The 14179-nt window shown below is 48.7% G+C and overlaps 2 protein-coding genes and 1 long non-coding RNA gene across 3 annotated transcripts in view; 1 reads left to right on the top strand and 2 right to left on the bottom strand.

Moving 5' to 3' along the window:
* Positions 1 to 4238: 4238 nt before the first annotated feature.
* On the bottom strand, positions 4239 to 7245 carry LOC108527602 (uncharacterized). The gene is made up of 3 exons (XR_001884852.1): positions 6935 to 7245; positions 5865 to 6258; positions 4239 to 5321 (listed from the first exon to the last, which is right to left on the bottom strand). It is a non-coding gene; the product is annotated as an uncharacterized LOC108527602 (long non-coding RNA).
* A 6164-nt stretch (positions 7246 to 13409) lies between these two features.
* YWHAH (tyrosine 3-monooxygenase/tryptophan 5-monooxygenase activation protein eta) overlaps positions 13410 to 14179 on the top strand; it is a 27207-nt gene continuing 26437 nt past the window's right edge. The window contains exon 1 of the mRNA XM_017868944.1: positions 13410 to 13445. Within this exon, the coding sequence (XP_017724433.1) occupies positions 13425 to 13445 (21 nt within the window). The 5' untranslated portion in view covers positions 13410 to 13424. The remainder of the gene's footprint in view (positions 13446 to 14179) is intronic.
* YWHAH-AS1 (YWHAH antisense RNA 1) overlaps positions 13445 to 14179 on the bottom strand; it is a 7401-nt gene continuing 6666 nt past the window's right edge. The window contains 1 exon segment of the mRNA XM_017868948.1: positions 13445 to 13651. Within this exon segment, the coding sequence (XP_017724437.1) occupies positions 13634 to 13651 (18 nt within the window). The 3' untranslated portion in view covers positions 13445 to 13633.

Below are 14179 nucleotides of genomic sequence, written 5' to 3'. Positions count from 1 at the left end.
GAGTGCAGTGGCCGGATCTCAGCTCACTGCAAGCTCCGCCTCCCGGGTTCGCGCCATTCTCCTGCCTCAGCCTCCCGAGTAGCTGGGACTACAGGCCCCCGCCACCTAGCCCGGTTAGTTTTTTGTATTTTCAGTAGAGACAGGGTTTCACCGTGTTAGCCAGGATGGTCTCAATCTCCTGACCTCGTGATCCGCCCGTCTCGGCCTCCCAAAGTGCTGGGATTACAGGCTTGAGCCACCGTGCCCGGCCCACTTATTATTTTTTAATCATTATAATTTTGTTTTGTTTTTGAGACGGAGTCTCGCTCTGTTGCCCAGGCTGGAGTGCAGTGGTACGATCTTGGCTCACTGCTAGCTCTGTCTCCCGGGCTCAAGCAATTCTCCTACCTCAGCCTCATGAGTAGCTGGGATTACAGGCATGCACCACCATGCCTGGATAATTTTTTTTATTTTAGTAGAGACAGGGTTTTGCCATATTGCCCAGGCTGGTCTCAAACTCCTGACCTTAAGTGATCCGCCTACCTCAGCCTCCCAAAGTGCTGGGATCACAGGCATGAGCCACCACGCCCAGCCAATCATTCTTTTTATTACCACCACTATCATTATCAGTTTGACTTCTGGAAGAGGCAGCTGTTGTTTCCTCTCTGCCTTCAAGTAATAACACTTACGCCACTTTTCACATTCAATGCCCTTCAGTGGCTTCCTGTTTCACTCAAGAAAAGGAGAAAACCCCACCTACCTATCCAGCAACATGTGAGCCTCCACCTGCCTCTCCAGCCTCATCTTGCATGCTCTTTCCTGTTGCTCACCGCCCTGCAGTCATACCAGCATCACTGCAGTTCTTCATGTGATTTATGTTCATTCTACACCAAGCACTCTGCCTGGAATCTGCTTTCCCTCCTTCTTCACCTGGTGAATGCATACTCTTCCTTCGTTCAATCTCAGCTTGGCCATTACTATGTCAGCCTTCCATGACCACCGACTAGGGGAACCCTCCTTATATCACACTCTCAGAGTAACACATGCCTCTTCTGTAGCCTTCATCACAGCCATCAGTTTACACTTATTCCTTCAACTTGAATTAATGTCAGCCTTTTCTAATCAATGCTAAGCTCCATGGGAACGAAGACCAAATCATTCTTTGCTCACCCTAGTACTCTTAACATTGGAACAGTGCCTTGCACATAGAAGATATTCAGTAAATATTAAATAAATGAAAGAACGAGTAATGAGAAAGCCTTTGGGTTAGAGGGTCATCCTTCAGACGAAGCCCAAAACTTCCCCAAGAGAAAATCTGCTGCCTTTGAAGAAAACCAGCTTTTCTCACTGACCTCCTGCCATGGGACATAAACAGCCTTCTTGACTTCCAGTGAGTTGTGCTGGCTGGAGATGTGACCTTGGGTGGTCACAGGGTACCCGTGGAGTAGGAAAAACCTTTGCCCCTCTAAGCTGAGATAGAAACTGGATATGAAACCACAGTGCAATGGAGAAGTCTGTCTCACTTCCTGAGCTCAGCCATTTCTCAGTGCCAGGCACTTTCAGCTCTTCCTTCCCTCTTCAAACAGGGTCACTTACTGTGTTCTGATGGTGGAATCCTCTACTTTGGTTTTTCTGGCCAGCAGTGTTTTCTTTAATGGGTTGGAGCAAAGGTTCTCAAAGGCCTACAGACCTGGGCCAATCCCCCACAGAGTCAGCACCAGGACATGGTGAAATGAGAGGAACAGGGACATAGTCAGGAATTTTCATAAAGATAAATTAATTCTGAAGTTGTCTGCCCTACTTTTTTCTGTGTCAGGATGCCCTTTCTTTTATGAAACAAGGGTGCTAGGAGTTGGCCATTTTTTTCAATGTCCTTATTTATCAAAATCACCTATTTAATTTTCTTTTGAAACTTACTGGTCTGTGGACAGTGGCTGAGCCAGGATGAGAACTTGGGTTTTGTAGTTCCAGGTTCGTAGTCTCTCCCCTTTCCTGCCCCTCCCTGGAGAGGATCAGATGCAGGGGATACAGGAGGGCTGGCTATAAATTATTGACAGGCTGCCATGTGGAAGAGGGGAAGCACTTGTTCTGTAACCAGGGAGCAGAGTCAGGGTCACTGGGTAGCAGTTTCAGAGGGGCATATTTCAACTGGGTAAGAATAAACTCTTTGACAGGTAGAAATTCAACAATAGAATGGGCTGCCTCACCCAGTGGTGGTCAGGCATGGGTGTAGCAGCCATATTTGGGCTGTTGGAGGGACTATCCCAGACTGGGGATGCTGGTTAAGGATTTTGGCCTTGGATTCAAATCGACCTGGGTTTCAGCACTAGTTTTACCACCTTTTATCTGTGTGACCCAGGGCAAATCAGTTTCCTGCTATTTAAAATTGGGGTAAATCATGTCTCCCTCAGAGTCCTGTGAGGATTGAAAGAAGAGGTGCCAGCCGGGCATGGCGGCTCACGCTTGTAATCCCAGTGCTTTGGGAGGCCAAGATGGGAGGATTGCTTGAGCTTAGGAGTTTGAGACCAGCCTTGGCAACATAGTGAGACCTCGTCTCTACTAAAATAATAATAATGATAATAATAATAATAAACTGGGCATAGTGGCACATGCCTGTAGTCTCAGCTACTCGGAAGGCTGAGGTGGAGAATTGCTTGAGGCTGGGAAGTCAGCTGCAGTGAGCCAAGATCGCGCCACTGCACCCCAGCCTGGGCGACAGAGTGAGACCCTGTTTCAAAAATAAAGAAAAGAAAGAAGGGGTGCCCAGGCCACAAAAGGGTGTTTTGTGAGATGTGGGCACATTCCTGGCACATATGTCTCCAGGGAGTTTACTAATTCCTGGGGAATAAGGAATGCCACTCTCTGGTGGAGAGGAAGAAACTCACAGAGCCTGGGTGACAGAGCAAGACTCCGTCTCAAAAAAATGTATAAATAGAAAAAGAAAAAGAAAATAAAATGAGCAAAGACCAGCAAGAGCACCCCAGACTCACATGCTGGGGCAGTTCTGAGGATAGGAGATCAGCCAAGGACTGACTGACCAGGGAGGAATCCTTGGAGAAGGCCACACCGAAGCTGAACTTTGAGACACCATCAGGCTTCTGGTTTCTTCTACTGGATTAGTAGACAAAAAGGAGTGAGAGCTTCTCAGGAGAGCCTACAGTGGTCTCTGGCACAGAATAGTAAAACAATTTTTTTTTTTTAGACAGAGTCTCACTTTGTCACCTGGGCTGGAGTGCAGTGGCATGATCTCAGCTCACCACAACCTCGATCTCCCAGGTTCAAGAAATCCTCCTGCTTCAGCCCCCCCAGGTAGCTGGGACTACAGGTATGTACCACCATGCCCAGCTAATTTTTGTATTTTTTTGTATAGATGAGGTTTTGCCATATTGACAGGGTTGTTCTCAAACTCCTGAGCTCAAGCGATCCGCCGTGGCCTCCCACAGTGCTGGGATTACAGGCATGAGCCACTGTGCCTGGCCAAATAGTAAATGTTAATTGGAAGTAGCTGTTATTATTATCTAAGTTTCAAGGGTGTTTCAAGGGCATGGAAATACCTCTTTCTTTGGGTTCCCACAGCACTGTGGGCATATTCCTGGCACATCAGATATGCTTGGTATATATATGTTGAATGAACAGGTGGAAGACTAGTTGGCCACAGACTAGAGGGAGATATGATTAGATCTAAGTAAGCTAGGAAAAATGGGAGCATCCATCTCTCTATACACCCATCCATCCATCCATATATCCATCTATCTCCATCCACCCACACATTCATCCATCCACCTATATATCCAACTCCTTTTCATCCAAACATCCATCCATCCATCCATCCATCCATATATACATCCATCTATCCATTCATGCATCTATACATATACCTATTCATCAAATTCTTGTCCATCCATCCATCCACGTATTTATCCAACTCTTGTTCATCCAAACATCCATCCATCTACCCTCCAGTCCATTTCATCATGCCCATCCATCCATCCATATATATACATACATACACTCATTCTCCATCTATATCGCATATCCACTATACCCAGTATTTATCTAATTCCTGTACATCCATGCATCCATCCATTCATACACCTATTTAACTCCTGTTCATCCAAACATTCATTCATTCATCCATATACCCATCCATCCATACACCTACTGATCCAACTCATGTTTGTCTAAACATCCATCCATCCACCCACCCACCTATTCATCCAACTCCTGTCCATCTATCCACCCATCCATCCATCCATCCATCCATCCATGTTTCAAGCAAAGAACAAGATAAAATCACTGCATTCATGAAGTGTGAGGCAGAGCTTACAGATATAAATCAAATAATGGTATATAAGGGTAAAATTGTAACTATGATAACTGCTACAGACAAAAAGGGCACATGGTGCTGGGAGAGTCCATCACAGAGCAATCTGACCTAGTCATGAAGGTCAGCAAAGGCTCCCCAAGTGACCATAGAACTGAGGGCTACAGGGTGAGCAGGATTAAACAGAAGAATTGGGGAGGAAAAAATGTTCAGGAAGAAAGGGAAGGGCATGCACAGGGCAAGATAAAGTCGGAAAGTAGGCCTGACCATGCAGTGCTCTTGGGCATGCTGAAGATTTTGATTTTTATTCTTAGAGGTTCTAAGCAAGGAGCAGGTGACAGGATCAGATTTGTATTTTTAAAAGATTATTTTGGCTGTGGTTATAGAAGATGGAAGCGGGGGATGGGATGAGCAAGTGTGAAAGCCGGAGGCCTGTGGGAAGCCAATGTAGATGTCCAGGAAATTCATGATGGAACCTTGGACTGGGGAGGTGATGGGGGAGGGGAGGAGTAGATGGACTTGGGGGCCATTTAGGAGACAAAATGGACGTGATTGGGCCATGGGTTTTATGGGAAGGATAAGGGTGAGGGAGTTATCCAGGATGACACCCAGGTTTCTGGATAGAACTGTTGCCAGGCAACAGAAAGAAAGCCAGAAGGGAGTGGGGAAGGGGTGGGACACACTTTCCCTTGCAGTTGTTTTTATGCCCATGTTTGCAAAATAAAGGGTGTTGGAGGTGTGGGCGTGCACAGCTCCCTGACTGCCCACCCAAGGATAAGAAGACTGGTTTAAGAAGATTGCATGTTGCAGGGTAAAGGGATCTAGGTCTTCTACTCTGGGCTCTGCATGCAGGTAGCTGTGTGACTACACTCCTGTGGCCCGGGGCTCTGAAACAGACATCCCTCCTTGTCTGGCAATTTCATGGCAAGAAGCAGCCTGAGTCTTATTTGTCCACTCATACTATTTACAGGACTCCTCCTTGGGAAGTTATTTCTTGTAGATCCACTTTATCCAGAGCCTGAGGGTGAAAAAGCATCAAGTCTAGAATGTGAGATCTGAAAGGAATCACAGAGCCCATTTTCCCAATCTTCTCATTTTACACTGGGGCAGCCCCTGTGTCTGACCCATGTCTCTATGCTACTCCACTACCTTGCCTGCAGGAAGAGAGGTTAAGGAGTTTGTCCAAAGCCACAAAGCTATTGGGATTAAGGAGGTGACCCCACATTCCTTTTCTTACGTTGGGGGTGGGGATTTTTCTGCAGTCTGCAGTTATTTCCTAGGACAGATGGGGCTAGGTAGAGCTGTGGGGATGAGCTAAGATCATAAACACAGGTGATGCTGAGCATCTGGGGGAATAATTCATCTGAAGCTGTGCCCTGCTGAGTTTGAGTCCTTTCTGACTCTTCAAAGGTTCTTCTTGTTATGCACCCCATCGTGACTCCTGAATATCCTCTTGGGGTTGCAAGATGCTCTTTACAAAAAAAAAAAAAAAAAAAGGAATGCAGAAAACCCAGCCCACCTCCTGAAAATGAGACATAGAGACAAAAAACATGGTTTGAACCTCACTGCTGAGGTTTCCATGGTGGCTCCACTCGGCTGCCCTTCCCATTGGCTAGGTGTCCTGCTCCAGCTTTAGCAACAGAGACTCAGATACTCATCTCCTTCCTGATTGGCCAGGCTGTGCTGCAGTGCCATGGTAACAGAGGCAGGGGGACCAGTCCCTGCAGAACAACTTGAGTCACCATCTACCTGGGGTGGGCTGAGATCCAGAGGACTGCTTGTGGGGGATGGAAAGAGGAACAGGTAGCCCCCACCTAAGCTCACAGTCAGGTGGGGACCTCCCCACCACCGGTTGCCCAGGGGTTTTGGGGGCTGGTGGGCTTCTCCTCCTCATCTTGTCTACCCTGTATCTTGTAGCTTCTTCCAGCCTTTTCTTGCTCCACAGGTCCTGTCTCCTTCAGAAGAAAAATCATACCACTAGCAGTGCCAGGGGTTAACTCATTTGCCCAAAGTCATGTAAGTTACTAATAAAAGCCAGGGTTTGAACTTATATTTATATTGCCTGGTTTAAAGGCTTTGAGGGACTTTGCTAGAGAATCCAGGGGTCCTTTCAGTTTTCATATCTATCCCCTTTTTATTCACCAAACAGCAAATGCATTTCAAAACACTCTTTCATCTAAATTAGCTCATCAGCTCAACAACCCTATGAGTTCGGTAAGTCAGAGATGAATGACCCATTTTATAGATGAGGACACTAGAGCCCAGAGAAGGCAAATGATTTGTTCCATGTCACACAGCACATTAGTGCCAGAGCCGGGCCTTTAACCCAGCCCTTCTGAATCCTTGTCAGGGCTCTACCTCCAAACCACTGACCTATCTATACCAGTGGGGTTCCAGGAGGATTGGAGGCCCTCTGAGGGCTTCTCTGAGTGGTCATCTCATCTGTTAGAGAAGCCAGTTAGAATCAGGCAGTCCGTTGTGGACCAAGGGTTCATACCATAGCCCTAGTCTCGGCCAGGCAACCCCTAAATGTGGCCCTGGTCTCCAGGAAGGGTCTGCATTTAACTGCAAACCTTGCTCTTCCCCTCAACCCCCATGTGCCAACAGGTGAAGAAGTACTCATAAGCTTACCTACAATCGGTTTTACTGTTTCTGTGTGTGCGAAGCTGTGCTGGGCATGCATGCTCTCATTAAATTCTCATCACAACCTTAGGAATTCGGCCTTCACTGTCCAATCCTAATAGATGCAGAAACTGGTGCTTAGGAAGGTCAAGTCACATCCCCAAGGTCACACAGTCATAGAGACATAATATGAACACAGGTCTACCTAACTTGAAAGTAGCCTGGCTTGAACCGTGGTGATGCTCTCTCTGCTCCCACAGAATGCAGAATGGTAGCTTAAAGAGGTACCCGTATCATACCTGTTATCCCAGCACTTTGGGAGGCCGAGGCAGGTGGATCACAAGGTCAGGAGTTGGAGACCAGCCTGAGCAACATGGTGAAACCCCGTCTCTACTAAAAATACAAAAATTAGCCAGGAGTGGTGTCACGTGCCTGTAATTCCAGCTGCTCTGTAGCTGGGACTACAGAAGTGCAGGAGAATCACTTGAACCTGGGAGGTGGAGACTGCAGTGAGCCAAGATCGTGCGACTGAACTCAAGCCTGGGTGACAGAGTGAGACTCCGTCTGAAAAAAAAAAAAAAAGAAAAAAAAAAGGAGAAAAGAAGGCACCCGGGAGCTGATTCTTTTCTCTTGGGTGTGCATTTTTTCTTCAACTGAAGCTGTGGCTGCTGGACCAGTTCCTTGGCACTGGAAAAAGCAGACTCTGAGGACTCTGAGGGACTTGGAAATAGTTGGCCCCTGGGAAGTGACTCAGTTCCTTCCCTCCCATTGCCCAGTTTCTCAGCCTTGGTGATCTTGCAGAAGGGCGTGGCTGGGCTGCTGGCAATTTGCAGCTGACCTGGAGGAGAGAAGCCCTAGTAACTTCCTTGGCCTGAATCTAAGCCCCTGCTGAAAATGAACATTTTGGCAGTTTCCTTTTCTTTCTACTCAACTTGGGCTCCCTGAAGCTCTTGCCCCTGAAACAACCCAGCCACCCGGCCTGCCCTCCTGCCCTCCCAAGGGCACCAGTTTTGGAAGACAGGACCAAGCAGGAGCTCTCACCTGCCACGCTGCTCCCCCAGGCACCACAGCAACAAGGGGCAGGCACACGATCTCTCCATCAACAACAATTACGGCAGCTTCTCTGTGCCAGACACCACACACACAGGCTCGAGGGAGATGGCAGGGAACAAACCATTCTGGCCCCTGCCCTCATGGAAATTGCAGCCTCGTGGCAGAAATGCACCGCAGGTCCTTGAGTGAATACATCATGGTTTCAGACAGTGATAAATGCCTTGGACAGGATGAAACAGGATAATGGCATAAACAGCAATTGGCGGGGGTTTGAGCGGGGAAGGAAGGGACTGAAGGGGAAGGGAGCAGGCACCTGAATGAGGAGGCAGTTGTCTTGGTTATCTATAGCCGCCTAACAAACCCCCAAACTTAGTGGCTTACAACAACCATTTTCATGAGTCTGGTTGGCCTGAGTGGTTCCTCTGCCCATTTCTCCTGGTCATACTTGCAGCTGCATTCAGTTGGAGTCACAGCTGAGCTGGAAGGTCCAAGAAGCCCTCACTCACACATCTGGTGGTTGGCGCTGGCTTTTGGCCAGGGTATCTCAGATCCCTATCACATGGCCTCCCATCCTCCAGCTGGTAGACCAGCTGCCTTATGTGGTGGTCTAGGAGCAGCATTCCAAGAGGGGGAAGGCACAAGCTTGCAAGGTCTCTTGAGGCCTAGGCTCCTGAACTCATAAAGGGTCACTTCTGCCACATTCTGTTGTCAGAGCAAGTCACAAGCCCTGCCCAGATTCAAAGGGCAGGTAAAGGGATGCCACTTCTTGATGGGGGGGGTAGCAGCAAAATATTTGTGGCCTTATTTATGGGATATGATCGGCCAGGTGTGATGGCTCACGCCTGTAATCCCAGAACTTTGGGAGGCCAGGGCGGGCAGATCATTTGAGGCCAGGAGTTCAAGACCAGCCTGGCCAACATGGTGAAACTCTATCTTTGTATTTTATAAATTTATAAATATTATATTTTATATGAAAAGAGACATGATCTACATTGCAGATAGTAACAAAAATGATTTTGAAGTGTACCAAAGTTGTGATTAGTAAGAAATCTTTTTTTTTTTTTTTTTTTTTAAACAGGTTCTCACTCCCTTTCCCACGCTGGAGTGCAGTTGCACGATCATAGCTCACTGCACCCCCAAGCTCCCAGGCTCAAACAGTCCTCCTGCCTTGACCTCCTGAGTAGGCATGCACCACAACACCGAGTTGATTTAAAAAACTGTTTTTGTGTACAGATAGGGTCTTGCTCTGTTGCCCAGGCAGAACTGTAGCAACACAACCATAGTTCACTGCATCCTCACTCCTCAGCTCAAGCGATCCTCCCACCTGAGCCTCCTGAGTAGCTGGGACTACAGGAGTGTGCCACCCTGCCTGGCTACTTTTTTCTTATTTTTTTCTAGCAATGGGGTCTCACTATGCTGCTCAGACTGGTTTTGAACTCTGCCTGGGGCTGTCCTCCTGCCTTGGCCTCCCAAAGTGCTAGGATTACAGGTGTCAGCCACCATGCCTGGCCAATGTGGCCATCTTTAATATGCGACATCATCCATGTCAAGATCTCTGGGAAGAGTGTTCCAGGCAGAGGAAGAGCAGGTGCAAAGACCCTGGGGTAGGATGGCATCCAGAGACCTGAGCCTTGAACAATGGTGTGATGGTTGATACTGACTGTCAACTTGATTGGACTGAAGGATACAAAGTATTGATCCTGGGTGTGTCTGTGAGAGTGTTGCCAAAGGATATTAACATTTGACTCAGTGGGCTGGGAAAGGCAGACCCACCTTTAACCTGGGTGGGCACCATCTAATCAGCTGCTAGAATATAAACAGGCAGAAAAAATGTAAACGAGAGACTGGCCTAGCCTCCCAGCCTACGTCTTTCTCCCATGCTGCATGCTTCCTGCCCTCAAACATCGGACTCCAAGTTCTTCAGTTTTGAAACTCGNATGCGACATCATCCATGTCAAGATCTCTGGGAAGAGTGTTCCAGGCAGAGGAAGAGCAGGTGCAAAGACCCTGGGGTAGGATGGCATCCAGAGACCTGAGCCTTGAACAATGGTGTGATGGTTGATACTGACTGTCAACTTGATTGGACTGAAGGATACAAAGTATTGATCCTGGGTGTGTCTGTGAGAGTGTTGCCAAAGGATATTAACATTTGACTCAGTGGGCTGGGAAAGGCAGACCCACCTTTAACCTGGGTGGGCACCATCTAATCAGCTGCTAGAATATAAACAGGCAGAAAAAATGTAAACGAGAGACTGGCCTAGCCTCCCAGCCTACGTCTTTCTCCCATGCTGCATGCTTCCTGCCCTCAAACATCGGACTCCAAGTTCTTCAGTTTTGAAACTCGGACTGGCTCTCCTTGCTCCTCAGCCTGCAGACGGCCTATCGTGGGACCTTGTGATCATGTGAGTTAATACGTAATAAACTCGCCTTTATATATACATATACATATATACACATATATACATATACACATATATATGCATATACACATATATACACATATACACACATATATATGCCAGTAATTATGTCCCTCTAGAGAACCCTAATACAAATGGGTTCCTCTACTCCCTTAGTTTCCTGTCCTATAAAGTGGGAACTAAGTTTGTCTCCCTGCCTCCTTTATAGGAATACAGGATGTAAGATGCTTTGCTTCAGGGCTGGGTTAGGATTTTGGTTATTGGCCAGTGGCAGGGAGGAGAGGCCAACACAGGAGCTCAGCTTGGCTTCCCCCAAGCTCACCAGCGTTTGTTGAGAAGCACTGTCTGTCAGGAAGACACAGTGCTCAGCACCACAGGTCATAGCAGGGGAGTCTGAGGGTTGCTGATCTTGCCAAGCTTATGGGATAAAAAGATTGTTTGCTGCCCCAGATGTGACTGAGACATACCAGATGCATCTCAGAAGAAAAGAGCTTCTGAGGGAGTCCTCCCCACAGGGAGGTCTATGGGGCTCAGGGAAGGCCTGGAGGAGATGGGGTTCCAATAGGGCTTTGAGGGGCACACAAGATTTGGCTGAAGGAGGGGAAACTGTTGATAGGAAAAGTGTAAGGGGCTGTGGAATTTAGTAATTCACAGCAACAGATGTTTGCGGAACCCCTGCCGTACCCCACGTGAACAGGACAGACAGAGAGAGGCACTCCTCCACACAGAGGAGATACAACACAGGCCTCGAAAGGAAGTGATGATGCTTCAGAGGCCTGAGGATGAGTCAGGTCAAGCACTGTGGGGCACTGGGAGGAGATGATACCAAGAGGGTTCCAATGAAAGGACATCTGCAAAGGACAGAGAGGGGAAGGAGGGCTTGAGTTTCTCAAGTAAAGGCAACAAGCTGTGTCTGAAGCAGAGGGTCCATGTGGAAGAGAGCGGAGGGATGAGCTCAGGGCCAAACTGGTCTCATGGGCTAACTAAAGACTTCATCCTTTATCCTGGCCAGGCGTGGTGGCTCACACCTGTAATCCCAGCACTTTGGGAGGCCAAGGCAGGCAGATCACTTGAGGTCAGGAGTTTGAGACCAGCCTGGCCAACATGGTGAAATTCTGCCTCTACTATAAATACAAACATTAGTTGGGCATGGTGGTGCGCGTCTGTAGTCTCAGCTACTCAGGAGGCTGAGGCAGGAGAAATGCTTAAACCTGGGAGGCGGAGCTTGCAGTGAGCCGAGATGGTGCCACTGCACTCCAGCCTGGGTGACAGGCTTTTGAGATTCCATCTCAAAGAGAAAGAAAGAAAAAAAAAAGGCTTTGTCTTTTTTCCTGAGGGCAATGTATGTAGGTACACCAGATTTAGCAAATTAAAATGTAGGTTGTCCCGTTAAATTTGGATTTCATATGAACAACAAATAATTTCTGTAGCATGTATATGCAATTATCTGGGACATTCTTATACGAAAATATTATTCATTGTTTATCTGAAGTTTTTTTTTTTTTTTTTTTTTAAGACAGGGTTACACTATGTTGCCCAGGCTGGCCTCAAACTCCTGGCCTCAAGCGATCTTCCTGCCTCAGCCTGCTGAGTAGCACTATGGGTGTGTGCCACCATACCCAGCTTGTAATTCAGTTTTAACTGAGCCTCCTGTGTTTTCTCTGGAGACCTTAAGTGTGGGATCACGGAAAGGTTTTAAGCAGGGCGGGGACAAGGTCAGATTTACATTTTGGGAAGCTCCCAGGATTTGTGGGAAAATAGACTGGAGAGAGACCAGGAAGGGGCGGGGGATGAGGTTCCTCCTGTTGTCCAGGCCAAAGAAGTGGAGGTCACCACCAGGAATGGGGCCATTGCATCATGTCTTCCAACACATCTGCCTCCTCAACTAGGCATGTGGCATTGGATAAACCCCAGCTAATGAAGCCCCAGAGGGCTGTAGGCCAGTGAGACCCCAGCTCTGCTGTGTGAGCCGCTGGCATGGTTTGCTCCCTCCCAGATGCCCATCTGCCGAAGGGGCCAGAGGATCAGAGAGATTGTCCATGAGGGCCCTTCTGCTTCTGCTTCTGGGGGCCTCCGCCCATCCTCTCTCTGATACCTCTCCTGGCATGGGCCCACCGGGGTGAGAAGTCCAAACCTGAGATGCTTGGCTCCCAGATCATCCTTCCTGTGCCTCCTTGCTCCTTCTTCCCTCCCGCCATCACTCTGCCCGATGAATGCCTGAAAGGGCCCCGCGTCTCCTCTCTCCAACCTCAGGTCCCAGGCTTGGTTTTGGAGAAGGGTCTCAGCCTGTGTTGACAGCCTGTGATGTGTGAAGCTAGGTCTTCGGCATCACTCGTTTTACTGAATCCTCACAGCAGTGCTACAAGGAAACCATCATCCCCATTTCAGAGAGATGGGGGACTGAGGCTCAGTGGTCCATTTGCTGACCCAGTCACACAGCTGTGCAGGGGGCAAACCTGGAGTGGAGTCCAGGTCTGGCTGGCGCCAGTGCTCTGCCCTCCCACTGTCTCCATGAAATGTCCCCAGGAGCCCCTAATCCCCCATTGATTTAGTGCTTGGGCTCGGTCAGCAGTCTTCTTGTTCCACTGCAGGCATGTGCAGCCCCAGCTCTTTCTGAGTTAAGCCAGGGACTGAAATGGGTCGACAGAATGCTCATCTGTTAGGAGCTTTATGGTTTATGAAGCCCTTTCCCATTTGTGCCCTCCTCACAACCCCACGGAGACTCTGCACGGCCCCTCCAGCTCTTGGAGGCTGCATTTTGCCGCAGTGAAGGCCACATTAAATATTAACAGGGCAGCTCCTGGCCCCGCTGTGACGTCAATTACGGGGCCGCTTGGTGAGGGCTGCGGATGCCTTTCCAAGGTGAAGCGGTGACCGGAATTCAACTGGCTCAAATGGTGTCCCAGGAGGCTGGCTGTCAGGACTCGGAGAAGATGCTGCTAATGTGAGATGTGGCAGGAATCCAAAAGCTTTCCTCTGATCTTCCTGGCTCCCTCAGGGCCTGGTGGCATCCTGAGGCTGGCGAGATGCATTCAGTCATTTGGCAGGTATTTACTGGGCACCTGCTGTATGCCAAGCACAGTGCGAGGCTCTGGGGAGACGGCTGTGAATGTGATGAGGTCTTTGCATAGTGGTGCTCCTTGTGTGGTTGAAGAAAGGGAGAGAGAAACCCAGCTCTGTGGGCTAGGGCAGGTGCCCACTCCGGCCTGAGGCCAAGGGATCCTTCCAAAAGAAGTCAGGGTGATACTGAAACCTGAAGAAGGAGCCCAAGTCAGGTAGGGAAAGAGGAGGGTGAGAGAACAGACATAGAGAATACCTCTTGAGCTCGGATCCTGGTTCTACCTGTTCCTAGCCATTTATCTACAAATTAGGTTCCCACCACGCAGGGTTGTTGTGAGGACCAAATGAAGCCATTGCTAGTGATAGCACAGTGAGGTGCCCAGTGGCTCGGGGGTAGCTGCTGTGAAAATAGCTCCGGGCCACGCATGGTGGCTCACACTTGTAATCCCAGCACTTTGGGAGGCTGAGGCGAGAGGATCGCTTGCATCCAGGAGTTCAATACCAGCCAGGGCAACATATTGAGACCCTGTCTCTATAAAAAATAGAAAATTGGCCAGGTGTAGTGGTGTACACCTGTAGTCAGTCTCAACTACTTGGGAGGCTGAAGTGGGAGAATCACTTGAGTCCAGGAGGTCAAGGCTGCAGTGAGCCAGGATTGTGCCACTGCACTCAGCCTGGGTGACAAAGGAAGACCTAGTCTAAAAAAAAAAAAAAAAAAAAA

Source organism: Rhinopithecus bieti, unplaced genomic scaffold, assembly GCF_001698545.2.
Source record: "Rhinopithecus bieti isolate Rb0 unplaced genomic scaffold, ASM169854v2 scaffold_4666, whole genome shotgun sequence".
Taxonomy (NCBI): Eukaryota; Metazoa; Chordata; class Mammalia; order Primates; family Cercopithecidae; genus Rhinopithecus; species Rhinopithecus bieti.
Note: the sequence above shows the minus strand (reverse complement) of the source record. Positions and strands in the feature narration are given on the sequence as shown.